At 48.1% G+C, this 27,862-nt stretch overlaps 1 protein-coding gene across 6 annotated transcripts in view; it reads left to right on the top strand.

Annotated features, from left to right (window-relative positions):
• The window catches only part of SEC16A (SEC16 homolog A, endoplasmic reticulum export factor), a 1,467,667-nt gene that overhangs the window by 906,664 nt on the left and 533,141 nt on the right, over nt 1-27,862 (top strand). For all 6 annotated transcript variants that reach the window (XR_011268503.1, XM_069609587.1, XM_069609588.1 and 3 more), the window contains exons 18-20: nt 19,107-19,220; nt 20,002-20,206; nt 20,335-20,589. Coding sequence is in view for 5 of the 6 variants with exons in the window: in XM_069609587.1 (XP_069465688.1) it covers nt 19,107-19,220; nt 20,002-20,206; nt 20,335-20,589 (574 nt within the window). In the remaining variant the exon portion in view is untranslated. The remainder of the gene's footprint in view (nt 1-19,106; nt 19,221-20,001; nt 20,207-20,334; nt 20,590-27,862) is intronic.

The following is a 27,862-nucleotide window of genomic DNA, read 5'->3' as shown; positions in this document are numbered from 1 at the left end:
TAAATAAGCAAAATAGTCCCCTGAGGGAGCTGTTTGGGTTGATGTCCTATTAGATTGGGATTGTGTGCTGCTGAATGGAAGGACTATAGGGGATGTCCCAGGCAAAACTACCTGGAAATCTGGTTCAAAATGTTCAATGCTGGATTACTTTTTCTGCAACTCGGAGGCCGTCCAGTTTGTTAGGAAGTTAGAAACTTTGGAAACTTCCTCTAGTGACCATGTTATCCTGACCTTAAGGATTCAGTGTCCGCTTGAGAAGCATCATCTGGGACATGTTGGGGATATTAGATATTAATCAAGGAGGTAATAGGATTAGATGGACTGAGAAGAGTATAAACCAGGCCATTGCCTTTTTCTCTAACTTCTGCAGTCGAGATTGAGAGGTGTATTAAAGACTGCACCTCTCAATTGGCGTTTCAAAGGGGACACCAAAATATCTTAAATCAGACCATTAAAAAATACTGGTTTGATAAAACCATTTGAGATGCTAAAAGGACTCTTAGATGGGAGTTGCGCGTGAATAGTAAGAACTGCAGCTCCAAAGAGGCCATGATAGATGCTAAACAACTGGCCAAAAAGCAGTATCGCAGATGGGTTAATGACCGAGTCTCCACGGGTAAAACCGCCCAATGGCAATTTTTGTTAAGGGTGTCTAAGCTAGAGATTCCAGGAAATTTTGGAAATTGAGTACCTTTAATTCCCATCCCAATACTTGCCACATCGCCATTTATCGCAAACACCGGAAGTTCCTGCGTTTTGTCTTTCAGGGATTAACAAGGCAAGGCCCTGCCCTTCGCCTAATTGCTGCAGAGGGTGTTCACCAAATGCTTAGCCCCGGTGGCAGCTCATCTGCGCCGCAAAGGAAACCACCACGTCTACCCTTACATGGATGATTGGGTCATCCATCTGGTCCTGCTCTCGTGCGCTGGCAATCCAGCACACTGCGTAGAGCATCCAGATCCTGACTTCACTAGGGTTCTCAATAAATTCTCGGAAGTCCTGCTCAAGACGCACTATTCCTGGGTGCCAGACTCAACACACTCTTGTATCTAGCGACTCTCTCGAAAGAGAGGGTGAAGGCCATCCAGGGAAAGGTCCAACAGCTATCGACTGCTTCCTTTGCAAGCGTCTGGTCCATCAAGTACTGCTGGGGATGATGTCCCGCTGTATCCATCTGGTCCCTTTTTTGCAGACTGCAGGTGAGACCCCTTGAAGAATTTCTGGATGTCAGATGGCAGCAAGTCATGGGCAAATGGACCGACAAGATCGCTCTTAATCGGGTATTCCGTCAAGCTCTGTAGTGGTGGTCAGTTCATTCTCATCTCTCACAGGGTGCTCCCTTTCAGGCCCCTGCGTATCAGGCGATAGTCAGCACTGACTCCTTCCTAGAGCGTTGGTGGGTGGGGAGGGTACACAGGATTAAGGCTATTGGAAGAGGAGTTGCACATCAACATCCTAGAACTACGAGCAGTCTTCTGTGCACGACCACCATGTTTTGCATCAGGAAACAGGGCTTAACGCGTTCCCCCACACTATTCCTGGAGGCACAGAACCTGTGGCAATGGGCCATTGCTTGACGCTTGTTGCTCGTCCCATTTCACCTGGCAGGTATCCAGAACACCGCCACTGACTCTCTCAGCAGAGATCTGCGGTCCTGCCACGAATGGGAGCTTCAGCCAGCACAAGTGTCTCGTTTCTTCAACAAGTGGGGTCTCCCTCAAATGAACCTCTTTGCAACAGCAAGTGCCAACATGTTGCCAGCCGAAATCCTCAACCAAAGGGTCTGGGGGGAGGCTATCTAGTTCCCTAGGGAGTATGCTTTCTCACCGATTCCGCAGTTGTTATGAGTGCTCAACACATTCAGACGATGCCACTGCAGGATGATCCTTATTGCACCGGCATGGCCTCAGACCTTCTCCATCTGTCAGTGGCTCCAGCCATCCAGCTACCTCCACTTCCAGACCTCCTCCCCAGAGAAGGAAGGTCAATCCTGCACCACAAACCAGCGTCTCTGAGCCTCATGGCATGGCTCCTGCAGCCCTAGAGTTTGGACACTACTTGCTGCCTTTGGAATGCAAGAAGATTCTGGTCAAGGCCAGAGCCCCTTCTATGCTTGCTTGCTACAAGCACAAGTGGAAGTGTTTTACAGTGTGGTGCCGGCCACAGAGGATTTCTCTGCTGCGTGTGATATGATAGTTTATTTATATAGCGCCTATACACAATGTGTTTCAAAGCGCTTCAAGGCAAGGGAGGGAACAAGGGAAAATACAGTAAGGATGTGAAATTAACTATCGTACTCGGCCTGATGACATTTCAGTTAGTGCAAGAGCTAAGACATAGATGAGGAAGGGAGGGGCAGAGTGGGAAGGAAATGGAAACAGACCGGCGACTACCGCAGTAGGCCTGACAACATTTCTGGTAGAGCAGGAGAAAAACAAGAGGTGAGGGAGAGGGTTGCAGAAAGTTAGGGGAGGAACAAAAGCAGCGACTATCATACTAGGCCTGATGGCATTTCAGGTAGTGCTGGGGGTGGGGGGGTATGGGGAGGAAAACACCAGTAAGGGGAAGGGGGAGGAGGCTGATGAGGTTGCCATCATTCTAGGTCCAGGCACAATTCTATAGAGTAAGTGCATAGAAGAAAGTAAGGGGAGGAGATAAGAAATGGGAGAAGGGAAAGGAGGAGAGAACAGAGAGCAGTCAAAAAGAGTGGAGAAGCAAGAGGGGAGAGTGAATACAATTGCAGAAGTCAGTAGTAATACATAATCGTGCAAGCCAGGATACAAGATGAAGATTGGAACAGCATGATTCACGGCCACCATGAGTGCAAGATGCAAAGGAAGTCCAACGTGACGACACTGCAGCTCCTTCCATACCTGCTCTCGCTTGCCAAGGCTGGCCTTGCCCACGTGTCTATCAAGGTCCACTTGGCATCCATATCGCGGTACACATGGCCTTTAGGCAAGCTCTCCCTGTGGTCTCACAAACTCGTTAAGGAGTTCTGCAAGGGCCTCTTCAAAAGTTTTCTCCGGTAAGGGCTTCTGCCCCTTTGTGGGAGCTGAACGTGTCACTGTGATAGCTGATGGGTACTCCGTTTGAACCTATGCATCAGGCCTCTTTGAAGTTTCTTGGTGGCGCTCACCTCGGCCAGGTGGGTGGGGGAGATGCAGGCTCTCGCCTGTAAGCCTCTGTACTTGTTGTTCCATGCCGCTAAGGTGGTTCTGCGAGCTCATCCTTTCTTCATGCCAAAGGTTCAGTCAACTCATCTAAACAAGCCTTTGGTTCTGCCACTTTTCATTGCAAATCCTTCTTCACCTACTTAGAGGGCGTTGCATTCGCTGAGCTTTGTGCATGCCCTGAAGTTTTACATTGCACACACGAAGGGCGTTCGAAAGACTTCAAAAACCTTTCATCAATTTTTGACCTGTGGGACATGGGAAGGCCCTGTCTAATACTTGCATCTTCACGTGGCTCTTGGGATGTATCGTGCATTGCCATCGTCTGGCCAACAGACAGCTTCTAGTCGGTCCGAGAGCCCATTCTACCAAATCCATCCCAGCTACGGCAACGTTTCTCTTTGGTATTTGCATGCTCGACATCTGCAAGGCTGCTACTTGGAGGTCTGCCTGTACCTTCACAATATTCTACTGTGTCGACAGGGATTCTAGGGAGGCGTCCCGTGTCAGCCAAGCAGTGCTGCGCCACCTGTTTGTTTTGACGTGAGTCTGGTCCAGGTATAAATGTATTGGTACTGTGATTCTTGCCACCTCCCATGGTTGTGTATATGTACTGCTGTGTAATCATGTTCATGAGCATGTGAATCTATGCAAGGCCCCATGCTGGAGAAGGAACAAGATAATTAACGGCCTTAGCAGGTCTGCATGTTTTAGGAACCACCCGGTCCACTTCGGAGAGGCCACGCCACAGCTGGATTCTTCCTGCTTCTGCAGCGAGTGGGGTTCTCTCTGACCTGCGTGGTTCTTTTCAGCTTCTTCGGAGACCAACTGTTTCTCGACGCTTCAGGCAGCGCAGGTTTGAATTTCCCAGGCCCTGCAGGACAAATGCCAGCTTCCCTCTCTGCTCTTCCTGCTCCCGAACACACCTAGTTGTCCTTCGATCTTTACTTTAGATCACTGGGACCGCCCCAGCGTTGCGTCACTGTTTGTTATCTTCATGCCTCCTGGTGGCCACCTCGTCGCAGTACTTTGGTAATCCCTTGTGCTGTGTTTTTATATGGATCTTCTTCCTCATCTCAGTCTGGTCTTACAGTTGAGATAGTAGAGACTTTACAATAACATACAGTAGTAGTTTATCGTTGGGCGTGAGGAGTCGTCAATGGGGCCATGGCTTCTGGGTACAAGGGTTTAGTGAGGTCTTTTACGGGACGAGAGTCCTTATCCCGATGAGGGAAGTCTCACTCTATGAGGTCCTCCTGCTTTTTACCACCCCTCGGCAGACTATTGGGTAGCGGCCTCACCTCACTAGCCTCATTGGGAAGGGCTGCCTTCTGGGGAGAAGTGACGAAAACCTGTGTATCGTCACACAGCACAAACTGTAGTCTGGGGCAAGTGGGTAGATTCATAGGCAGGGAAAATATATACAGTCACAGTGCAAGATGGAAAATAGATTTGCCAAAAATATAAGTCATGCAATGCATTGGTAAAATTAAAACCCACAGTAAACTCAAGTCACATATGTGCGAAACACAGGCAAAGGCTGTCAAGGGTCCACATGTGGAGATTGCCATTTCCACAGCCCCCCTCTTTTCCTGAAAGGGGCCACGTCAAGTGGGCTGGGGAGCAGTGTCCCACCTCAGTTCGGGCCTGCCTGTAAAGTACTTGGTTTAGGGATGCGATGAGTGGGATATGAGCCGTGGTTAAGTAGGGCCCCAGGGGTCTGGCAACACTTTCACTTGAGGCACCAGAGTAGTTGGAAAATGCAATTAGTGCAAGCAACCCTCCAAAAGCATACCAGACATATGGAAGCAGTTTTCCCCAGAAGCTTAACCAGTCTTTTATTTCATCTAGAAAGTCCTTGGATGTATCCTTGAGGGTGGCCCCAAAGGAGGTGATGTGAGCAGTGTGGTCAAAGATTTCATCCAACAAAACACTCTTATCCAGTAAATGCACGCACTCCGCCATGGGAAGCTAATATCATGTGGCGGGCCATACAGTTTTGCTGCCTCTGCTCGGTGGCTAATGTTTCCAGCGAGACAGCAGTCTCATTCACCGCTGCCTCCAGAATTGCCTGCAGCCGATACAGCCAGACCTACTCTCGTGACAAACGTCTGGGTTATTAATGCAGTGCAGTACCATGCAGCTGTGCACCCGATCAGATGAGTGCAGGTGTTCACTATTTACCAGGATTGTTGTAGGTAACGGGCATTTTGGATCTTGCCGGGAGGTCAGTCTTTGGTGACACTGATGGCTGGACCCAGGTGGCCCAGGGCACAGCTGCTGCTCCACAGTTCAGGCAGCTCCTTGAAGGTTTTGCTGCTGCAGATCCAGAAGAGGTCTTCAGGTGCCAACCAAGTATCTGCTGGCTGGCAATTGGGCATGGGTAGCTTCCATACCCCTGCAGACAATGTAAGGTAGGAGGCAGGGCTGTATTGTTAAAGGTTAGTTGTGGTGTCCTCACAGACATCTAATACATCATGGGTGCACACTAGCCTCCTAAATTCCCCTAGCTCTTGTGTCCCTAGGATAGCCTGCAGTGTGAGTAGCAATATTGTCTGTTCTGCTACAGGATCTCGTACTGGTAAATTGGGGAGAATGAACCAGGGACACAGAAATAACAGCACGCAGACAAGCGGGGTAGGGCAGCAGCGACCGGGTAAAGCTGAGTACTGTAGTAGGCCAGAAGACACAGTGCACCACCACAATGATGCATGCACCTTAGAGGCGATGCCCTCTACTCCTATAACTGTGACAGTCCAGCCAGACACTAGGGCATCTGGGAACTCCCCCAGCCTGAGAGTGCTGAAGGTGTCTTGTGTCCACCAGCATTTCTGCATGCTTGTTGCCTACCCGGGCTGTCACCTAGGGGCCACTGGATGGGAAGCGCAGGTTTATGGCAAAGAATTAGGGTGCCAGGGGTACTTCATCTGAGACCAGTTCCTGTCACGGCTGAGGGAACTGGAAGGGACTCTGACCTGGCTGCTGGGGCCAGGGTTGCAAGGCAGTGTCAAAAGAGACACCCTGGCTGTTCGGACTACTGGTTGGGGGATGAGAGGCATTGGTCTAAGTTCTAGCCAGGGGTTGTCCAGGATGGAGTGCTGTGCCAGAACCAGCATTCTGATTGTGGGGTTTATTCTGATCAGGGAGCTGAAAGGGGTGAGGCAGGTATGGTGCATGTAGCTGTGATTGGCCCTGAGCAGACAGGGCTGCAGCCTGGTTCTGCTCAAGCTGAATTCGCTGAGGACAATCGTACTTACAGTGGCCCCAAGCCTTCTAATAGGCGCACTGGTCCTAACGCACCAGGGGACCTAACTGGGATGGGTACTGGGCTGGGGGTGGATACTGGCTTGGGATTAGCTAAGGCATGTACTGAGGGTTCTGAAAGCCCCAGCACTGGGGTATCTGGGAGTGGTGAATGATTCCTCCTCTTACACTCCCTCACCTGCTAAATCCATGCTGGCCTTTAGAAGCTCCATAGTGGCCCACATAGGGTGTGTTCACCATCTGGAGGGCAGTCTGATCCAGGTCAGACAGTACAGGGGCTGACGCAGCAGGGGCATACGCGCACAAGGTCTAGCAACCAGCCGTTTTGGAACACGTTTGCTTTTTTCTCGAGGCGCGGGTGACCAAGGCAGCACAGTGAGCGAGTTTTCCTCCAAATGATTTTTGGATGCAGACGCCTTAATTCACACATACACTGCAGCCCTCCAACCTGATTGTTTCATCTTCTACCCTTCAAGAACAATCTGCAGACGCCACAGTGGAAACATTGCAGACAGATTTTCCAACAGGCAACAGGAGAAGAATCAATTCGGGCACCACTACTCTGAGAGTACCCGATACGACAAGGGGGTGGACTCCCCGCTTTCCAGGCACCCCCAGCAGACCAGCAGTGAAAGGGCTCTCCAGATGACCAGGCGTCCAACAGTTGTGTAGGCAAAAAGAAGGCTAAATAAATCATCCTTTGCTGAAATGTCTAAAGTCTGTCCAAACTACATACTAATCATTAGTGACGTTGACCAAGAATAGGTCAAGTAATCATCACACTAGGTGTGAATCATAAATTGAACACTCTGGCCTACAACACTCCTAGAAGAACTATGTTAGGAGTATAGACTCATATAAACATGTATAAGTAACTGTTAGTTTCATAATATGGACATATGGTCTACCATATTACATATTAATGGTTACCAATGTACAAATGCTATGTGTTTTTGTTATGTTCATGTTCTGTGTACACAGCATAAGAGGGAAATATGCGTATTGCTCTGTTTTTACCAGTCATTGAGTTAGGAAGTATGTGATTGCCTACGTGTGTGCTTCCTTTAATGTTTATGTACATTGTTGTTTGTTTTTCTGTCAATATGTGTAAAATGATATTGAGAGTAAACTATGACTCTTGAATCTGAGAAAAGAAAAAACATTGAATAAAATGAAGAAAATGGAAGAGGTGGGTAAACAATAAAAAATACACCTTGCTTTAAAAAGTCAAAATGAATGTCACTTTTTGTTGCTGAGGAAATGGGGAACAGACTTTAATTGTCAAACTTGATTAGCAAATGAATGCACACCCTGTGCACTAAGAATTATTTGATCATTAGGACACCTCTTGTTATGTAGCATACGCACAAGGGACAGGGACTGGTAAGGGATCAGAGTAGCTGGGTGGGGTAGGGAAGGCAGAACAATCTAGGACATCCTCTGGGGCAGAAGGGGTATCTCTGGGAACAGGCGGCGGTCACACCTAGAACTGTCATTCCTCATCTTCTCTAGAATATGCTGTTATATCGTTTTCTCCAGTGTCACTTGTTATTTAAGCCACTTTTTCCTTGCCACAGACGCACTTTGTTGGAACCACATCTTCGCCTCCCACTGCCTAACTGCCTAACTGCTGAGCTCTTTAGCCCTTTTAAGAACCTCAGGCGCCAGAGCTAGGCGAGTCTCATCAAAGGAGCCTTCTTAGGGGCCTGACCAGTAGATTGTGTCGCTTGTTCTATTTATGCAGTTTGAAGTTTCTCATGACAAATACAAAATTACTACAGGGCATAGGTCAGCACCGCTATTCCAGTCTGTCAACCAAGGTGAATCTAGCGCACTCGAAATCGCTCACAGGCACTCAGATGCACACTCAAAGGGGCTCAACTAGGGAAGGGTTTTGGTGATCAACTGTTGCAGGACAGAGAGCACAGTAATGCTGAGCTACTGGTCCATTTACAAAAAAGTGTTGAGTACAATTCCCAGGCGTCTCTAGAAAACTATTCGGATTCAGGCAGGCAGGTCAGGCACTCTGAAAAAGAGTGTTCCAAGCAAAGACAATCTCGAGAGGCCCACTCTCGTGGTCCAAAGAAATGCACGGATCTCACGACCAGAATCATACTGGGTAAGTGAGTGAGGTTGGGCCCTCTACTAGCCTTGTTCACTCCTAATGCGTGTCAAGGAGATAAGTTTGGTACAGACTAGGTGGCCCTTTTACTAGTAAACTGAATTAAGTAACAGGTAGCGTGCTCTAAAACGAGACTCCAGGCGGACTGGTCCCTAAGGTGAGCAATGAGCAACAGCTACACTTGTTCAGCCTCCGGGGTTGGGCATAGAAGGTGAGTTTGTTACAGGGCAGGCGACTCCACTCTCCTGGGGAACACTTGGGGTCAAAACCGAACACCAGACACAATTAGTGTTTGAGATCTGGAGGCTATGACTAGTTGGGTAGATTATGCAGAAAGTTACACCCCACAATTTGCCATTGCAGTTGTGTGATGTTGTGTGGGCGTGCAGGTCCTCCTCTGGCAGTGGCATTGTGCTAGCACCTCACCACTGTGGGAGTGGGACCAGGTTTGACTGGACGGGTACACTGACCTACCCTCAGTGTTACCACCCCCCCCTCAGAGACTAGGAGCCCTCCCGACAAGCCAGCAATGCCGGTACTTCAGTTGTTACCTTACTACTTGATACAGCACCCAGGCACGGGTATAGCAGGCAGCTTGGAGGGCAGATTCACCTTTTCTCTGGGACTGGTACACCTTGGTCCATATGTTCTGGAAAAGGGTACAGTTAGAATCCATGTGGATAGAGAGGTTTCTTGCTGAAGGCAGAAATGGACAGAGGAGAGGAGTTCAGGTTGCAGAACAGGCCTGAGTTCAGTCGGGGAAGTTGCAGACGTTGAGGTGCTTCACACGATCAGTGACCTAGATCAGGTTTTAGATCCAAGTCGAGCTTCCAGGAAACTGTGGACTTGGGAGGCAGGCCAAAATGGGGAAGGCCGTGGGGGAGATCCCAGGCAGAGCCACAGTTTTGGGCCAGGAATTAACAGACCCGTTGTGTGTGCAGATGGACTGGGTCCCCCCCTGTGTCTGTAACTGGCAGGCGACACCGAATAGTGAGAACACCAACGGCTGCAACAAAGTCTTTGCAAAACAGATTTAATACAGGCAGAAAAGTGTACTTATTGCCATTAAGTACACTGGACACAAATGATTGTCTGCACTGGGCTGTGGGCACAAGGTGGACCATTCCTGGCAGGCATACAAGCTAGGCACAGCTACTTTCATGGGTTGGGGGACTGTGGAGTACCCTTGGATATGGTGGGGGCCAGAGAGACTGGGGAAAGAGGAGAGAAGAAAGAATGGGTAGCGATGCAAGAGTGGCGAGCGAGGCAGATACATTGTCGCTGGGGAGATAGTGAGAGAGATGGGTCTAGGATGGGTGGTGAGGGCTGAGAGGAAGGGGGGAGAGGAAGAAAGAGACAGTGGGTGAGACAGTGGGTGAGACAGTGGGTGAGACAGTGGGTGAGACAGTGGGTGAGACAGTGGGTGAGATGTAGGGAGAGGGAAGAGAGGGAGAAAGAGAAAAAAGGAGAAAGGAAGGGAAAGAGAGGGAGAAAGAGAAACCGAGAATGAGAAAGGGAGAGAGGAGGAGCGATGGGGCAGTGAGTCCAGGAGGCCTACTGGGGGAAAAATCTAGCAGGTTGGGGGAGGAGGAGAAACGGGGAAGGATGGGGGAACGGCAGACAGGGAAAAGGGTAATTGAAAAGGAGTCTGGGAGCCCCTCTACTGAGAACGAATATGGGTCAAATACCCTGTTCTATGTAATTTCTCCCACTCTGGGGGGTCTACACCTACGTTAAAAGGGCCTCCGATTCTCTGTCCGCAACCCACATGTTCCAGCAACCAAATAAAGAGCCATGTCCTCTCTCCACACGCCTATAAGGCTGTCGCTCCCCCCACTCCAGAACCACCCCCATGATGGACACAACAGGGCTTGGTGACTGGAAAACGGGATGGAGATTACAGGGTATGGGACAAGTGCCCTTGCAGAACCTGCCTACCCCCATGATGGACATAACCGGGGGGGGACTAGTTTCTGGGCTTTTCCCAGGGATTGGTCAAAACAAGAAGGTTAGTTCCCAACTGAACCATTAAAAAAACCTGATATTGCTTAAAGTTATTTGACCATATAATAAATGAAGCCACAGGCAGTTGTGTGCTAGGACCAAGCAAATTAATGTGACATACACTGAATATTTAATAAACGAAGTAGGATATCTTTATTATATTTTAGACAAATGAATAGTCCATAGAGTAGAACTATTCAATAACTCATACAGAAACTACATGGAACAAAATGAAAACGAGAAATGTACAAGGTGCTTATTCTGTTGTTTGTAACATAATACAAAATAATGTAAACCTATGATAGCGAAAGGGGTAAAACATTTTCTCACATCAATTGCGTACATAATGATCAATTGCACTTTAAATTCCTGTCTGGATTACCCCTACTAACAATAAGGTATGGAAATGAGAATGAAGAACATCCTCCATTGAACTCCTAAACTAGATAATACAATAGTAATTTGGGTGTCCGGATGTCGAAGGCCAGCATCATATTTGTGTATTTGCGGCCTAAAGACACATGCCAGGGATTGGTGGCAGGAAGGGGGGGTGATCTAAATTACAGGGTGCAGGACGAGTGGGTAAACCTAGGCTGGAACAATGTATATAAATGGCAGGTCACTTACTTGGGAGGGGAGGAGTTGCTCAGGAAGAGAGTAATGCTAGCAACTGTTTGTGTGAGCTAGGAACAGGTTTAACAGTGGGAACTGCTTTCTGGATGAAATAGTCCCTTTGTCTGAGCAGGAGCATGGCTGGAGTTCTGCAAGCCTCCCTTAGGCCTTTCACACATACCACAGAGTGGACTAAACACAATAGCAGGAACTCAACACAGGTCCTCATGCAAGGCAGGGTCACACACACACGACATAATGCCTGCTATCCATACAGTACAGGAACACAGGATAAATGAAGGGCAATGTCTAGTGTGCCAGAAAACAAGGAAATATAGGGATCATAATGTAAAAGATGAAATGCAGCGAGCAGGCAATGTTGGAACCAAGTACAGTGAACCGTCCATGCAATAACCTAATACAGGACAAAATACAGACACGGGAGAACATGCAAGCACTTGGCAGACATAAACCACAATCCCAGGAAATGCAGTCAGGGCTGGTCCTAAACAGCACAAACTGTAGTCTGGAGCGAGTGGGTATATTCATAGGCAGGGAAAAGACATTTCTCAAGCATGGTGTCTGGCATGGATTCACATGCATAAGTAAGGGGGGTTCTGGGAGTTTCTATCTACCGGCCTATATCCCGGGTTTGAGTCTCAACCAGTCTTTCGCTCACCATCCATACACAGAAGAGAAATTTCCACTACACATTAGTCTTTGTCCTGCCCAAGTGTAGTCCAGCACCGAAATGCCAGGCAATTCTCTTCTGAACAAGAGTACCAACAGCAACCCCAGACACGTGTTTCGGCCTGGTTGGGCCTCGTCAGTGAGGTGGAGCTGTGCCTCTCTAAGAACGGTGAGCAAGGGTTCCACGTCTGGAATACCCTAGTAACTTAAGGTGAAAACCCAAAGCTACTTAAGGCTGGAGAAGAAGTAACGGGTACCGGAATCTGCACCCAAGTGCCTGAGGTTGCAACCATCATTGAATTCAGTGGTTTTGATGGCCGCGAGGAAACTGTCATCTAACCAGTCCTCGTGGTCTTCAGTCCCTCCAGACAGCGAAAAGATGGACGCCATCAGGAGGAAAGTGATTTACACCGCAGCGTCCACCATCAAGTCAGCCAACGCACTGGCGATCCTAGCCAGGCATGACCGGGAGCTATGGTACAAGCTGGGTCTGATTTTGGAGTTCCTTCTGTACGACAAGAGGATTGCGGCGATCGCCCTCTTACAGAAGGGAGAGGTAGCGTCTCATCACACCATCACAGTGGCGCTAGATGTTGCCGACGTGGTGTTCCAGCAGATGGGGATCTGTCAGCTCTTGGAGGAGGTACTGGCCATGCTACGAAAAGGGGCACTAGAGCTGGTTCCCCAGCGACTCTGGGCTCCGGTATCTATTCCAGATACTTCCTGGTAAGAAAGAAGACTGGGGGCTGGGAAGCCCTTTCTAGACTTCCGTCTGAACAAGTACCTCAGGTCTCAGAAATTCAGGATGGTCACATTGCAGCACATGCTCAGCCAACTGGAAAGAGGGGATTTCTTGACGTTGCTGGACCTGGAGGATGCCTGATTCCATGTCACCATTCACAGGAAACGCCAGATTTTTCTATGCTTAGTTGTGCAGGGACAGCACGACAACTTCAAGGCCCTACCGGTCGGCTTGAGGCCGGCTCCCAGAGTGCTCACGAAGTGCCTGGCACCGGTGGCGGCCCATCTGCATCTACAGGGGATTCACGTCTAACTGTGCCTCGACGAATTGCTCATCCAGGCCTGCTTGCGAGAGTTTGGCGTCGGACACACGTAGGCAGCCTTCAAGCTGCTGATGGATCTGGGATTCTCTATCAATTATCCAAAGTCCTGCTTGACACTCTCGCAGAATGAGCTGTTCCTGGGGGCCAGACTCAATGCAGTGTCCTGCTTAGCATCACCCTCGGAGGAGAGGGTAGCAGCCATTCAGGGGAAGGTGCAGCGGCTGTTGTCGAGGAAGACGGCCACGGTGCGGATCATCAAATCGTTGCTCGGCATGCTGTCCTGCATCTACCTCATCCGGCTCTGCAGCTTACAGATGCAACCTCTTCAGGAGTTCCTAGAAGCTTGCTGGGTACACGTGTCTGGAAACTTCAGACGAGAGCACTCTGGGAGACGGGGTTCCTTTGGGCGATAAGGTGGTGGAAATGTTCCTCCTCCCTCTTCACTTAGCGGGAGTCAAGAAAACCGTTGCGGATCCCCTCAGCAGGGAATTGCGCTCCTGCCACGAGTGGGAACTTCGGCAGGACCAGGTGGAACACATCTTTGCCAAGTGGGGCAGGCCCCAGATCAATCTGTTTGCGACGGTGGCAAACTACAAATGCCAGATGTTTGCCAGCAGATTCCACCAACCGAGGAGCCTGGGGCACGCGTTATCCACGGACGCTTCCCTGGAAGGCTGTAGAGCCCACACTGGACGTCTGCACGCCAGAAGCCTGTGGCTGCCAGAGGAGAAGGATCTCCATATCAACATCCTGGAGCTACGGGCAGTGTTCTGGGCCCTCAAGTCATTCCTTCCGTCTCGGAAGAGCAAGGTGGTTAGGATCTTCAGACAACACCACCACAATGTTTTACATCGTGAAACAAGGGGGCACTCGATCCCTGGTGCTCTCCAGGGAAACGCAAGGCTCATGGCGCTGGGCCGACAGAAAAGAAATGTTCCTTGTCCCTCTTCACCTAGCGGGAGTCAAGAACCGCATTCGGATCCTCTCAGCAGGGAATTGCGCTCCTGCCACGAGTGGGAACTTCGGCAGGACCTGGTGGACCAAATCTTTGTCAAGTGAGGCAGGCTCCAGATCAATCTGTTTGCGACGGTGGCGGACTCCAAATGCCAGACATTTGCCAGTAGATTCCACCAACCCTAGGATCCTGGGGGACACGCTCTCCTTCCTGTGGGAAGGGATGTTTCTGTACGAGTTTCCTCCATTGCCTTTCCTGCTATGAGTCATCAATACACTGCGTGTCAGTGCAGGATGATACTAATCGCCCATGCGTGGCCGATGCAGATTTGGTAACCGGACCTTCTCAGCCTGTCCGCGTGGCCTCTGATCAAGCTACCAGTGGTCCTGGATCTTCTCGCCAGAGAAGGAGGCGCAATCCTGCATCATGACCCAGGATCTCTCAACCTGAGGCTGTGGCTCCTGCAGCCCTAAAGTTTGGAGGATATGAGTTGCCTGCGAATTGTAGGAGGTTCTCGCCAAGGCCAGGACGTCGTCGACTTTGAAGTGCTACGGTCACAAGTGGAAGCGTTTTGCGATGTGGTGCCAGTCACAGAAGATAACACCTTTTACGGTCACAACCCAGCAGATTCTTCCATATTTGCTATCCTTGCCAAGGCCGGATTGGCGCACGCCTCGATCAAGGTACATCTAGCGGCGATCTTCACTGTGGTTTCATCGACTCGTCAAGGAATCCCTCAAACAACTTTTTTGTTATTTCCTGCCAGGGAAGGCTCCTCCCCCGGCGTGGGATCTCAACGTGGGGCTGGCAATGCTCATGGGGGGGGGGCCCTTCGGGCCTGTACATCAGGCCCCTCTTAAATTCCTCTTGTGGAAAATGGCTTTCCCGGTGGCAATCACCTCTACTAGGAGGGTGGGTGAGATATAGGCCCCATCTTGAAAACCGCCATACATGACTTTCCACAAATAGAGGGTGGTGCTGCGGATGCACCCCTCTTTCATGCCGAAGGTTCTGTCTGAATTTCACCTCAACAAACCTTTGATGTTCCCAGTTTTTCCCCGAAACCTCCGTCACTGGCTGAAAGGGCCTTGCACTCGCTGGACGTTGCTAGTGCCCTGAAGTTCTACGTGGCATGCACTAAGAGTTTTCAAAAGACTTCACAGCTGTTTGTGTACTTTGGTCCTGTGTACCATGGGAAAGCCTTGTTCAAGGCTTCCATCTCAAGGTGGCTCTCTGGCTGCATCATGCACTGTCATCGGTTGGCGAACCAAACGCAGCCTGGCCGTCCCAGAGCCCGCTCCACCAGAGCAATCGCTACGACGACTGTGTTCCTAGCTGGTGTGCCCATGCTGGACATTTGCAGGGCTGCTATGTGGAGGTCCACGCACACCTTCCAAGCAGTGCTACGCAACATGTTTGCTTGAGGTGAGTCTGTTCCAAAGGTTAAGTTAACAATTCTGTTGATCCTTTACACATCCACGAGAGGTGGCATGTTGTACTGCTGTGTATTCGTTATTCATGAGCATTTAAATCCATGTTGGAGAAGGAGCAAGTTACTTAGCTGTAACTATTGTTCTCCATCATGGGTCTGGCATTGATTCATATGTGAACCCTCCCTCCGTCCCCTCTGTGGCTCTTCTTGGTCATACTGCCTCTTTACGTGCTTAACAAATCTGACGATGGCCGCCAGAGAAGGGGCTTAAGGAGAGGACTGTCATTGGATGGGGGTAGTATGACCCAGAGGACAGTGATTGGTTTAGAGGAGAAATACAGTTTGTAAGTGAAAGTGAAACTGTTTTTCTTTTTACTGAGAATTCCCAGCCTGACGGGGAATATTCATGAGCATGTGAATCTATGCCAGAGCCATGCTGGAGAACAATAATTACTGGTAAGTAACTTGTTCCATACAGACACATACAGTGCAAGATGGAAAATAGATTTGGGAAAAATAAGTGACGTAATGCATTGGTAAAATAAAAACACACAGCAAACTCAAGTGACATATGTGTGAAACACAGGTAAAGGTTGTCGGGTGTTGACATGTGGAGACTGCCATTTCCACAGTTCCCTCCACCCCCCGGTTGATTTTTCCCTTGGTCTTTGGCCATATTGGCTATGTGTGCACAAAGGCGATTTTAAGCCGACTTTGCTGTTTCCCTAAACAGACATGGCCCAAAAAGAAAAATGGGCAAGAGCATGGTTTAGAAAGATATGTTTGTACTGTAAGACAGACATGGTATCAAGAGAGACAGACTCAAAAGTAACAGTTTGAAAACCTTTATTGAAAAACCTTTTTGGGTTGGTGTAATGCTTAACTGGCCCTAACTCTAAGGGGGTTGTTCCATCAACTGATGTTTCTAAGGGCCGTCGATGTCTGGAAGTCAAAAACCAAAATCTGTCTGTGTCGCAACCTATGCTTGCCCTCACTCTTAGACAAAATGTGATCTAGGTTCTTCTTAATGATGGAAATGGTGGCTCCCATAATATAAATGTAAACCAAGACTGGTTTCAGGTAGCCTTACCATTGGGTATGGTTCTGCCAGTTTCAATAATAGTTAAACTCAAAAGGGATGCTCTCCCTACCTTCTACGTAGGGCTCTTGCAGCAAGTCAACAAAGTCCCTCAACGTCTCTGGGTCTCTTGGGGTTCCCTTCCTCAAGCTTCAATCCTTCCTATTCCAAACAAAAAGACACAGTTTCTGTTAGGCCTCTCAGGGTTCCCTTCCCCAAGTCTAGGCCTCTCTTGCAAAGTTCAAAATGTCTCTATGGGCCTCTCAGGGTCATCTTCCCCAAGCTTATGTCCTTCAGGTTTCAAACAAAAGTTCCATTCTGCTCTTGTTTCTCTTTCACCTTTCTTTCCACTTTGCTGTGCACACTTCCACCTCCCTTTCCCTTTAGTGTGCCTGTTGCACACTCCTCTTGCTTAGCTGTGCTCCTGGCACACTCTTCTCACTTGACTGTGCACCCTTGCACCCTCCTTTTTTTTTACTTTACGGTCGCTTGCACCCTCTTTCCTGCTTTTGGGTTGCTCATCCCCCTATTTGCTTTCCGCTCCCTTTAAATTCACTCTTTCTCTGTCTTTGTGCCACCAGTGCACTGTTTCTCTGGTTTTCCTTGCTTTCTTTCTGCTTTCCGAATAACGTGCTGCTTGCATCTTTAATCACTTTTTCTCCTGCTCCAGCCGCCTGCATGCTACTGAGTTTCTCTATTTTCTTTGCAAAACTCACCCGGTAGTGCGGCGCTGGTGATCAGGTCCTCTGGATCGGTACATTGAGTTCAGGGTCTTGCCAGCTACCCCTCAGAAACCCCTGGGATCGGCATATGTCCCAGGGGAAACGAGCACTGGCCTGGACATGACCGGCAGCTTGCAGCATGCCTCACTCTGGCTCCCTGAAGAGATGCTTCCCTTGCCACGCTGCAACCCCTCTGATACACCGCGTCTGCGTCTTGGCATCCCGCTCTCCTCTGGGCCTCCCAGGCTTCTCTTGCTGCCATCTCCTGCTCCCTGGCTTCCACGTTCCAACCAGCAACTCCAACTCGCTCATCTTCTTTGGCAGAACCACACCTTTTATAGCCTAGCTGAGAGTCAAGTGGAGTCAGGTGTGCATGGTTAAGGTGGAATGCTTGCCCTTACATGACTCCATTCGTGGAACAGCCTAGTGGTGAAATGTAGTAGGCCTCTTCCTGCCTCCCAATGTTATTGCTATTGGTAATCCTTAATACTCTTGATCGCCTCTTCCTTGTACTAATACTTGTTGGAAATTGGGAGGGGGAGAAGGGATGAGATTGCAAATACTGTCTGTGGGCTGAATGAACATGGGGCAATGAAAATAGGAGAAAATGCAATTGATCCTGATTTTTTTCTGTAACTGGGGTGATTCTCCATTTTTACAGTCAGTCTCGGCCCCTGGTATTCTGTTATGGAGGCATTGGTTTTGCTAGCATACCCTATGATCTGAAATGGGAAAGCTGAGTAGGTTTTAATGTCAAGGCTAGGCCTTTGTTTCTTCTGACAAGCCCCCCCCACCCCTTTATTCTCTGCCTCTTTTCTGGCCGGTATCTTTGCCTCCCTCTTAGATCCGGGACAGCAGGACTTATGTATCCCATGAAGGCTTCAGCGACTTCCTTCTTTTCGCCTTTTGTCCCTTTGGGAGACCACGTCTCCCCTGGGTTTCTCCCATGGCCTCAACCCCGGACTCCCCTACCCAGGTGATCCTCCCTTGCTTGTCTGCTCCCAGGGTTTGGATCCAATAGCGATGGCCCTCCAACTGGACATCTGAATAGAGGATTCTCGGGGTCTACATGGGAGAATACCTCCAGGTTTCTCATAGTGCCCTAATATCTTCATGAAGTAACATTGTGCTACAAATGTGGTATCTCTGATTGCACCCTTGGTGAATTCAAAGCTATGTAACAGCTGCCACAAGCCCACTCCCTAAAACCAGTATAGAGTAATAACACAAAGCTAGGGGCAAAATAAAGGGCTTGAAAACCACCCCTCTGCCAGGATCCTTATTAACCACCATGGGACTATACATTCAAAAAGGGTAGCAGTGGCAGGAGCCCATTGGTAGAAGCCCCCCTGGTCACAAATCTAGATCTGAAATTCTAAAAAAAAAAAAAAAAAATGAAAAAGCAAAGAGGCCACCGAACCCCAACGATGCCTTCTGCCCTAGCATGTCAGCCATGTACATTTGTCCTGCTGTTGCCATGCTTGGCCTCCCCAACCTCAGGAACTCATGTTAATGGGCCTTTGACCTTGTTTATCATCTTTGTGCTAGCCATCAAAGGGCCTACCTCCAGTCCTTCTGCAACCTCAGCCACAACCTTCTACAACCTTACACCTTAAACTACTCCCTGTTGCCAGCCTCATGCTTCACTGCGCTTTGGCCGGTGCCCCAAGACTCTGTAATCCTTTGATTTTATCATCTATTTTATGGTGGGCCATAACTTTTGCCATTTTCTTTTCATTGCACATTCCAAATATCCTAACAGACTTTGTTAATGATGTTAGGACTAGGTTGTTAATTGGGCGGAAAATACATTTTTTTGTAACTGAGCAGAAGTCAGTCTATTGGCCCTTGTGACACTTGGGAACCTCTGTAAATTAGTTCTTTACTCATGAAATCCTGTTGTGCTCTTTGCAGTGATCTTGCTAAATTGTAATTAGTGTCATGTTTATAGTTATACTATTAATACTTTCCTATTCATGCACTTGGGCAGATTTCCTCCCAGCTGCGATTTTTTGATCCTCAACTCAAGGAGAAGCCAGAGCAGGAATTATTCATCGAGCCAGTTTGGTTGGTGCGACTCCGGCATTTGGATGGCCAGATAAAGGTACAGCCATCAACTCATGCTTCGATACTTTGTCCTTGCCTGGTTTCTTCATTAATGATGCTGTTACGTTCCCTGTGCCTGTGGTTGGATTGTTTTCAAGTGCACTCTAACAGCTTCTTTAGGCCTGGATGGCATAGATAACTTCCATTGAACTTTGTACTTTGTCACAGGCATCAGACATTCACATACGTGTATGTGGGCAAACTATTGGTGTGGGGTGCTCAATCTCTAGTTCACAAATGTTATATTCCCATTTAAAATGTTCCCTGCTCTGAACAAACCCCAAAAAAGAAATGTCTGTATGCTCAGCTAATACACCAAAAGAATGATGCAATTTTCTCTAATTATGTTGAGACCAGTAATTCACTTGTTAGATTAGATATTCTGACAAGACTCGAGAAATACATTGACTTTCTGACTTGAAGCTTTGTCAAGAGCACGGGTGAGGCCTTCATGAATACAGAATGTATTCTACATGTTCACGTCCAATTTGAATTCATTGATATGTGCAATATTGTTTGCCTGATTTGATAATGCCCACATGATTTCAAATATTACACATTTCGAAAGTTGGAGATACCAAGGAATCCTGAAGACTATAGTGGTGTTTATTAAAGAAATTAAACTAAACAAGGCAAACATTAAACCGTATTTGCTCTACTGTCCCATGCTTCATCCATAAAAAGATCTTTCTTTCCTTTTTGCTTTTTGAGCTGATTTCTGTTCTGTTCCATGCATAGAAACCCTGACATTACTTCCAAGTTTCTATTTCCCTACACAGCAAGGCACTATGGTTTACAACTCAGACAGAGCAACCCCTCAGCAGTATGCCTGTAGTAACTCAAGCTCTGAGTTGGACCAAGTCAGTCCATCGGACAGCACAGGTGCAGCACAGGAAATGGTCCCTGGTGCAGAAAATCCATTGTTGGCAACGTTAATACCAAATATGATGCCTTCTGTACAGGAAGTGCAGCTGGTGCTTCCAGGTGAGACACTCCAAAGGCGTGACATTCCCTGTTATTAGTAGAAAAAATGTCAAGTGCTTACTGAGATACTCTACTTTGTAATATGCAACATTACTTTAGGTTATAATGTGAATGTTTGTTTTTTTCAGATTCTCAAGCTATCCTTGAAAGACCGCAGCCCCTTGCTCATCAACCACCTGCTAGTGGCGAGCCTTCCTATCCAACCGCTTCACCCACTTTTTTGCCTGGAACTGGATTTGGACCACCACAATCAATCCAACCCTTTGTGCATACATATGGAACAGACCAAATACAGACCTATACAGGACCTAGCGGAGAACAATCTTTTCCATCCTCTCCAGGTGGAGAGTCCATGACTGAGATGCAGTGGACCCAGGACCCAGGTTTGTAATGTGTATATATTTTTCAATGAGGTGCATTTTCTTTGAGTCCACTTCATCAGCCACTTTAGTCTTCAGTCTAAGCTTTTAACCATCAAATTGATTCCTAGCCCTATGTTCTGTAACGTTATGTCATCTTTCATTTCTACAGGAAGGCGCCATAGGTTATGGTGTCAACGCTCTTTGCCTGTCAGAGAGGCAAAGGAGGAGTATGATAGAACATGCAATAGTGGTAGGGAGGAACAAAGTTGGGATAAATGGTTGGGATTAGGGCAGAGGGTAGATAATATGCTCATGAAGACATTAGAAGGAAATGTTGGAGGAGCTATGTGTACATTTGTGCCAAATTTATCGCAGGACTTAACTGTATTCTATGGGGCACAACGCCAAATGGAGGGATAGCTGGAGATAGGTTTTCACCGCGCCAAGGTGTATGTCTGGAATTTACTTACCCTGTTGAGCATGTATTTTATGTTATCCAATATTTATATTGTGCCCATCACCGCTCTAGCGGTTTTATGGTGCCTGGCGTTGTCCAAAAGGTGGCATATTGTCACCCTGTCAGGGTGTTGCCAAACCTTCGTCTGTGGAAAGGAGGCAGAGGTTTTGGAGAGTTGTTGATGGGAAAGAGAAATTAGAGAATTGAATGGCCAAAATCGGAGCAGAAAAACAATTGGGGTGAGTGGGTGATATGGTGTTGAAGTAGGGATGCATGTTTCTAAAATGTGATGTTATTGGTAAGCATAAGTGTAGGCCTCAAAAGAGTATAGCTCGGTATAGAGCAGAGTTTTATTGTGATGGCAATATCTTGAACCAGCGAAGCATGTTACTAGATGTAGTTAGTTGGTGAGTGATGGCGCTATTGACAGATTAGTTTGTAAGAAAAAAATACCTATATAAAGGGAGAGCACTGGGTTTGCTAAGCCAGTTGACTGTAGTGTCGGTGCCAAGAGTTAAACATCTATAGTCAAATGTCTGGGGAGAATATGGAATAAATGGTAGGGAAGGGAGAAGGAGACATGATGGACTTGTGTCCAGTAATGTTAGGTTCTGTAAGTTATGTACTAGGTATAATTTACTGTAACCCAATAAAGTGACATTCAATGGTGAGGTTGGTTACATCCAACAGGGCACTCATTTTCTGCAGGTCTTGCTTAAAATAACCATGCATCTTCAAATAGATTCCTGCAGTTAGCTTGGAATCTGGTTTGAAGGGAGGAGCATCTAAAAGATTCTTGTTGGAGGAGTGGAAGAATCTGGTAGGCTGCTGGGTGAAGATCAAGTTAGCCAAGTACAATGCAGTGTTTCCATGTCAAGCTTTGAGGTGGAACCTGGACTTTAGATGTGCACCTTTCTTCGGAAAGGAATCCAGTGAAAGGATTTGAGTTTTCAAGGGGTGTGGTCTTATTGAGGATGGCATTAGTCTTCAGAATTTTAAACTAGTTGATCAGGATACAATTGGTTCCTCCTATTAAGGTGTAGCAGTAGACCAGTTTAAATGTGTGTAGTACTTTGGGTACAGTTTGTAGGTTTGAAAGGAACATTTTATATTTGGTGGGAATGTAACGTTGAACCAGTGTGGCAATGATGGGAGCCTCAAAACTAATGAGAAGGGACAATTTGATTTCGGATTGAGGGTGACTTTGGGGGTTCTATGAATTAAAAAATTCTGTCTGGTCAGTATTTGGAGACATTGCTTTCTCATCTAAATTTAGATACGATCTAGTGTTGAAGAAATCTAGTCAATGTATTTTAATAGATTGGTGGAGGTCCTGATTTAAATTTGAAAATTCTCCACATGTGTGGATTATTCTGTAAGAATGTAGGATGTTGTCCAGAGAACACATGTAAAAGGTTAAACATTATAGTTGATAGAATGGAACCCTGCAGGACAATGGTGGTTTCCCTTTAGTGAACTGTATAGCTAGTTCCATGGCCTTTAAGACTTTGGGGTGTATGTTGGTGAGAAAATATTTAAACTAGCGTAGACAGAGGAGATTGGCCACCAAAGTAACACTGTCAATAAATAATAAAGACCATGTTACCATGCTATAGCTCCGGGACCTCTTAACATTATCAAAACGGATTATTTGGCTAGCAACAGCCACTTTTAAATGTGTTCTAAGTAGCGGATTCATTCATTTTGCCAGTACCTTTCCGAATATGTCATGATTTCTGCAAAGTTTTAATGTGTGTCTATGTTCATTAAGATCACAGTAGTTGGTGTGGTTTGAAATTCAATGAGCTAGGATGCTTTCTATCTTCCGTTTTTTCCTGGGATAAAGAGTTGACTTACATTCTAGCAAAGGGTTTCCCTGGAGCTTTTCCTTGCTCACCTAGTGATAGGCATGGCTGAGCTGTCTTTTGCAACTCTTAATATGGCAAAAGAATTATTAGGATGTGGCTTAAGGCACATAGAACATTCAGTAAGAGAAAGCTTTTGTTTCATAACATGTTTGTCTGGAAAGTCTTTTGTGAATGTACATGTTTGTTGTGAAGGCAAGTGAATATTTAATATGTGAGAGTACAGAGGTTGTAAACCTACCGCTTATGGTCACTGGAAATTTCCAAATTCCAAAACTCTAGTATCCTAAGGTTAGGGCAGAATTCCATGTTGGTAGTTCTCTAATCTCATTTTATGGGACCTCTACTCTTTTTTGCTTTTACTCCCTTTTATTTAGCAGGTTCTTTTTCTCTAATATTTGGCTGGTGTGACAAATCGAGGTAATTCGGCCCCTCTCCCTAAGGCCAGGGAGGTGAGCTTGCTCCGCAATACCCTCCCTAGGGGTAGAGGCAAGTGGAACCTCTCCGGGAGAGACTCCCACTTAGGGGACATGGATTCCCGTTCCCAGGAGTAACTCCCACCAGCTGAACATACCATGGCCTACATGGGATGTTTTGAAACACAAGAAAAGATGAACTGTCAAGACTGGGTTGAAGAAACTCCTAAGGGATATCGCTACCTTGTGAGAAAAGGTAGTTTACCTTTAAATGCAGACATCCCACTTTACTGGGACGAATACGTTAAAAAGTGAGCTTCCAAACAGGGAGGAAAGGGAAGCGGGGGAAGAGAGCGAATCGTAGACTCAGGCTGTGCGAGGGCCCAAGCTGCGCAAGACTCGACAAGAATCGGGAAACACGCGAGTTTCAAACTCGCTTGCAGCTGCTACATGGGATGCCAATGCCACAGCAGTCCTGAGACCCTGTACCCGACAGGGCGGAAACCGAAGTCCAAGCGCAGGTGGTGGTGAGACCACCAACAACAGAGGACCACACTGTGTTCGTGATTGCAGGCGAGCATGGGGACCCCGAGAGGAGAGAGAGACCGAAGACGCGAACACCGGGGAGACGACTGTGTCTGCGATAGAGAGGGAGAGAGACACCCAGAGACCAAAACCCTCCGACAATGGTCTCCTTCAAGAAAGAAGGTAACTGGGAGAATGTGAGGTGCAGGGAGATTCGAGCGGATCAGTATATCGCACAGCTAACTCGTCACAGCAGAAGATATGAAACAGAGTTAAACTTGGAAAACACATAGATACAAAGATTGCAAACCAAGAGAAAAGGTTGATAAGAAGCTGGATAATGAGAGGGAACCAGTGGGACAAAATACCCTGGGAAAGGGGGAAAACAAAGCGCATCCTGCACGAGAATAAGATAGTATTAAAGAGGAGGAAAGAAAGGGCTATTAGCCTACAGACATTAGCCAGATAAAAACCACAGTGATCCAGGAAAAGTGGAATTGTTCTAACCTAAAATTTAAAGCCCAGGAAAAACATATTCCCTCAGGAGGATTGGCACAACTAGGTCTACGATCAAAACCTTAAACCGGCTGAGAGAAAAAAATGAATTGAGTGAAGAAAAAAGTGCAACATCCCACTTGGGGAATTAAAGAAATTAGCACAAGAAATCACAAGAGACTATTTGCGGCATTTATATTAAAGACTGCAGTGGAGATACATTGTATTGCCCTAACTTTTTGCATTTGAGATTTCACTTTTATATGTGCTGTGGTGAATCGCTCTGCTGCGATCCACACAAGAGCCTTACCCGGGATTGCCTGTCGGCGGTAGTGAAGCTACCTGCTGGAGCAGGATGGCTGCAGAAGTGGTGCAGCTCAAGACGCATGGAGGAACGGATGGCCTTCCACCCCATGGCATGCCGGTGCTAGTACACCGGGAGCCAGGATGGTGGCGTGCTCCGCTCCGAGGGATGGACGTCGATTTGAGAAGATGATAGACACTGAAGGACCTTTGAGGAAAGTCCCTAGTATTTTCCCTCGTCCATGGCAGGAAAAGTCCCGGGTGTTTGCAACTCCATAGAGCCTATGGAATGATCTGGGTTCAAATCCCTGTATAGAAACCTGGGAAATGTACTTCTCTCCAGACGTTGTTGGATGAAGAGGAACTGTATCTCGAAGGAGGAGTTGCTGCCTGGGTGAAGGAGCCTGGACAACTCTGGAGCACTGCCTGCCTAGAAGCTGCCTGATGCACCTTGAAGGAACAGATGGACCCAGGGAGAAGGAGAGAACCCCTGCAACCCCTCCTATGCCAGAAAGGGTGATCTGCCTGAGAAGCCTAAGCAGAGGCTAAGGAGACTAGACAACCCAGTGGGAGGAAGAAGATATATATATTTCTGAGGCTTGTGGAATCTGCTTAGATCACATGCTGTGCATAGGCCGACATCTAGTGGAAGCTGCGGAGTATTACAGTTTGTTTTTCGAAGTCGAAAAATGGGCGTCGACACAGGGCGTGCCAGTAATACTATCCCTAGTGTGACGTCCCCTGTACCCATGATCCCTCACGCGTCTAGGATCCCCAGATTGTTTTTTTCCGCCATTCTGGTCGGAAGCACTTCAGCGGAGTTCCCTGGCTTTGCCATATTTTCACTCTAAAGTAATTCTAATTTGCCCCGTTTGACCAACCTTTCGTCGATCAACATCTCGACGCCGAACCGGGGAGGAGATCAACGTCGAATACCCGACGGATTGGGCCTCGAGGCTTCCGCCTCGGCTCGGGCCTGGGCCGCTGGCCTCGGCCCTACAAGTAGGGAGAGTGGGGGTGGTACACTTCCACACTCGACACCTTATTACCTACACACACTTGCCCGCTGCCCACAGGCGCGTATGGAGGGTACGCCCTTTCAGTTTTGCCCCAAGTGTAATAAGAAATACCCTTGGGTAGATAAGCACGCTACGTGCAACCTTTGCCTACCCAGAGACCACCCCGAAACGGGTTGCAGGGCCTGTAGTAGGTTTAAGGCCAAAACTCTTAAGGACCGCTCCACCAAGCGTTGGGCCCACCACGCCAAGCTAGCAGCTATGGAGGCGGAGGGTACCTTCAGCGACGGCAGCGACGCCGAACTTTCGGACGGCGAGGGCACCAAGGCGTCGAAAGACAGCCGAACGCACGTCCCCGGCCTCGGAAGGTCGTCCGTCCCGGCGACTATGGGGAAGTCCCCCGGCGACAAAAGCGTTACACATACACACGCTAAACACAAAAAATCCACCCGAGATTCGACGTCGTCGAAACCTCGGAAAGAGGCACAGAAGGAGCGGTCCGAAAGGACGTCCTCTGGGCGGTCCCGGTCGAGGTCGCCGCACGACGTCAGGCAAGCCTCCACACTTGCACAGAGTGCCTCGACCATTAATATCCCGGAAGATCAATCGTCCGGAGACGAACACGACTTCCACGAACACGACTTCCACCCCCAGCCTGCACCCCAGGGAAAGGGTACTTCACTTGGGAGTAAAGAGGGCCCAGTTTCGAAGGCTAGTTCGAAAAACATGGATTCCACCTCCGATCCTCGACGCCAGGCGTCGAAAGATAAGGGAAAGGGGAAACACACTTCCACCCACGGGGAAGGGGGTAAACAGCAAAGGAAACAACCCTTGCAGTCCTCCACTACAAAAGAACTGACCAAGTCTTCTCAGGGCCAATCCATAGAAAGTCCCAGCAAGGTCACCCCAAGCTCAAAACTCTGGTCATGCGAGGACATTGACAGAGTAATGTCAAGGATGTCTTCCTTGGCGAATTTTTTCGAAAGACACCCTGAACAACTCCTAGCTTTAAACCCTCAGGGAGATTCTCCCTCAGGGTCAGGGGACCCTATCCCCTCAAATAAAAGACCCCGGGTCGAGACACCATTTAGGCCTTTAGACCCCATCGAGGTCCAACCCTATTCTTACCTCTTCCCTACAGACCAAGGAAACTCTTCCCTTATAGAAGGTCAGGAAATTGACACGCCAGAAGATCCTGCAGGATCAGATTATTACGGCGAAGACGAAGACGAGGATGAGCCAGAAAATAGCCCAGATATTTTCAGAATGGACTCACCAGTCGAAAGGGAAGCCCCAGTGTCTGATTCCCCGATAGATAATCAGCCCCTCCTTAATGAACTGCTCTTTCGGGCAGCTAACCACTTCCACATAGACACACAAGGTGCCCAGGAAGAAAGGGACTTTGCGGAAGAACTAATAGGGGAAAGGAAGCCAGTAGCCCAGACCATTCCCATCCTAAAATCTGTTCAACGCAGAATAGCACCATCCCTTGTCAACCCAAACCTGACAAGACCTGTAAATCCGAGAGTGGAGAAGCTGTTTAAAGCAGCCCAGTCGGACCCCCTATATATTAGAGGTCAACTTAAGCCAGACTCTCTAGTAGTAACCAACACCCGCAAAAGAGCTGGTACACCATTATCTTCCTCTGAGGCTTCCCCCAGACAAAGAAAGTAAAAAACTTTATGGTTTTGGCAGGAAAGTAGCTTCCACGGCAGCCTACCAAGCCAGAATCGCGAATTCCACCACACTGTTGGCTAGCTACAACTGTCACCAGTGGGAAGAAGTGGCAGCACTAATAGACTCTGCTCCCGAACCCCTTAAAAGCCACCTAGCTCGCATTTGTGCGGAAGGAAGGAACGTGTCAGGCTGCACTGTAAAAGCAACTCTGGACGCCGCTGACAATGCGGGTAGACTTATAGCAGAGGGGACTGTCATCAAAAGGCATGCTTGGTTGAGGCAGTCGGGATTCAAAGCAGAAACACAAGCTGCGCTCTTAGACAAACCAGTGGAAAGTGATCTCCTGTTTGGGAAGGCAGTCGAGGACGCTCTAAAAAACGCTAAGGAAGAATTCGACACCCTCAAATCCCTTGGCCAATTAACTACCAAACCACCTAACCAAAGAGGGAATGGCAATTTTCGTCGCTCCCGCGGCCAAAATTCCAATAGAGGAAATAGCTACTCCCACACCCAGGGTACACAGTGGAACACCAGCTCACA

This window comes from Ambystoma mexicanum, chromosome 8, assembly GCF_040938575.1.
Source record: "Ambystoma mexicanum isolate Mex_15411 chromosome 8, UKY_AmexF1_1, whole genome shotgun sequence".
In the NCBI taxonomy this organism is placed as follows: Eukaryota; Metazoa; Chordata; class Amphibia; order Caudata; family Ambystomatidae; genus Ambystoma; species Ambystoma mexicanum.
This window is presented reverse-complemented; position numbering and strand designations above follow the sequence as displayed.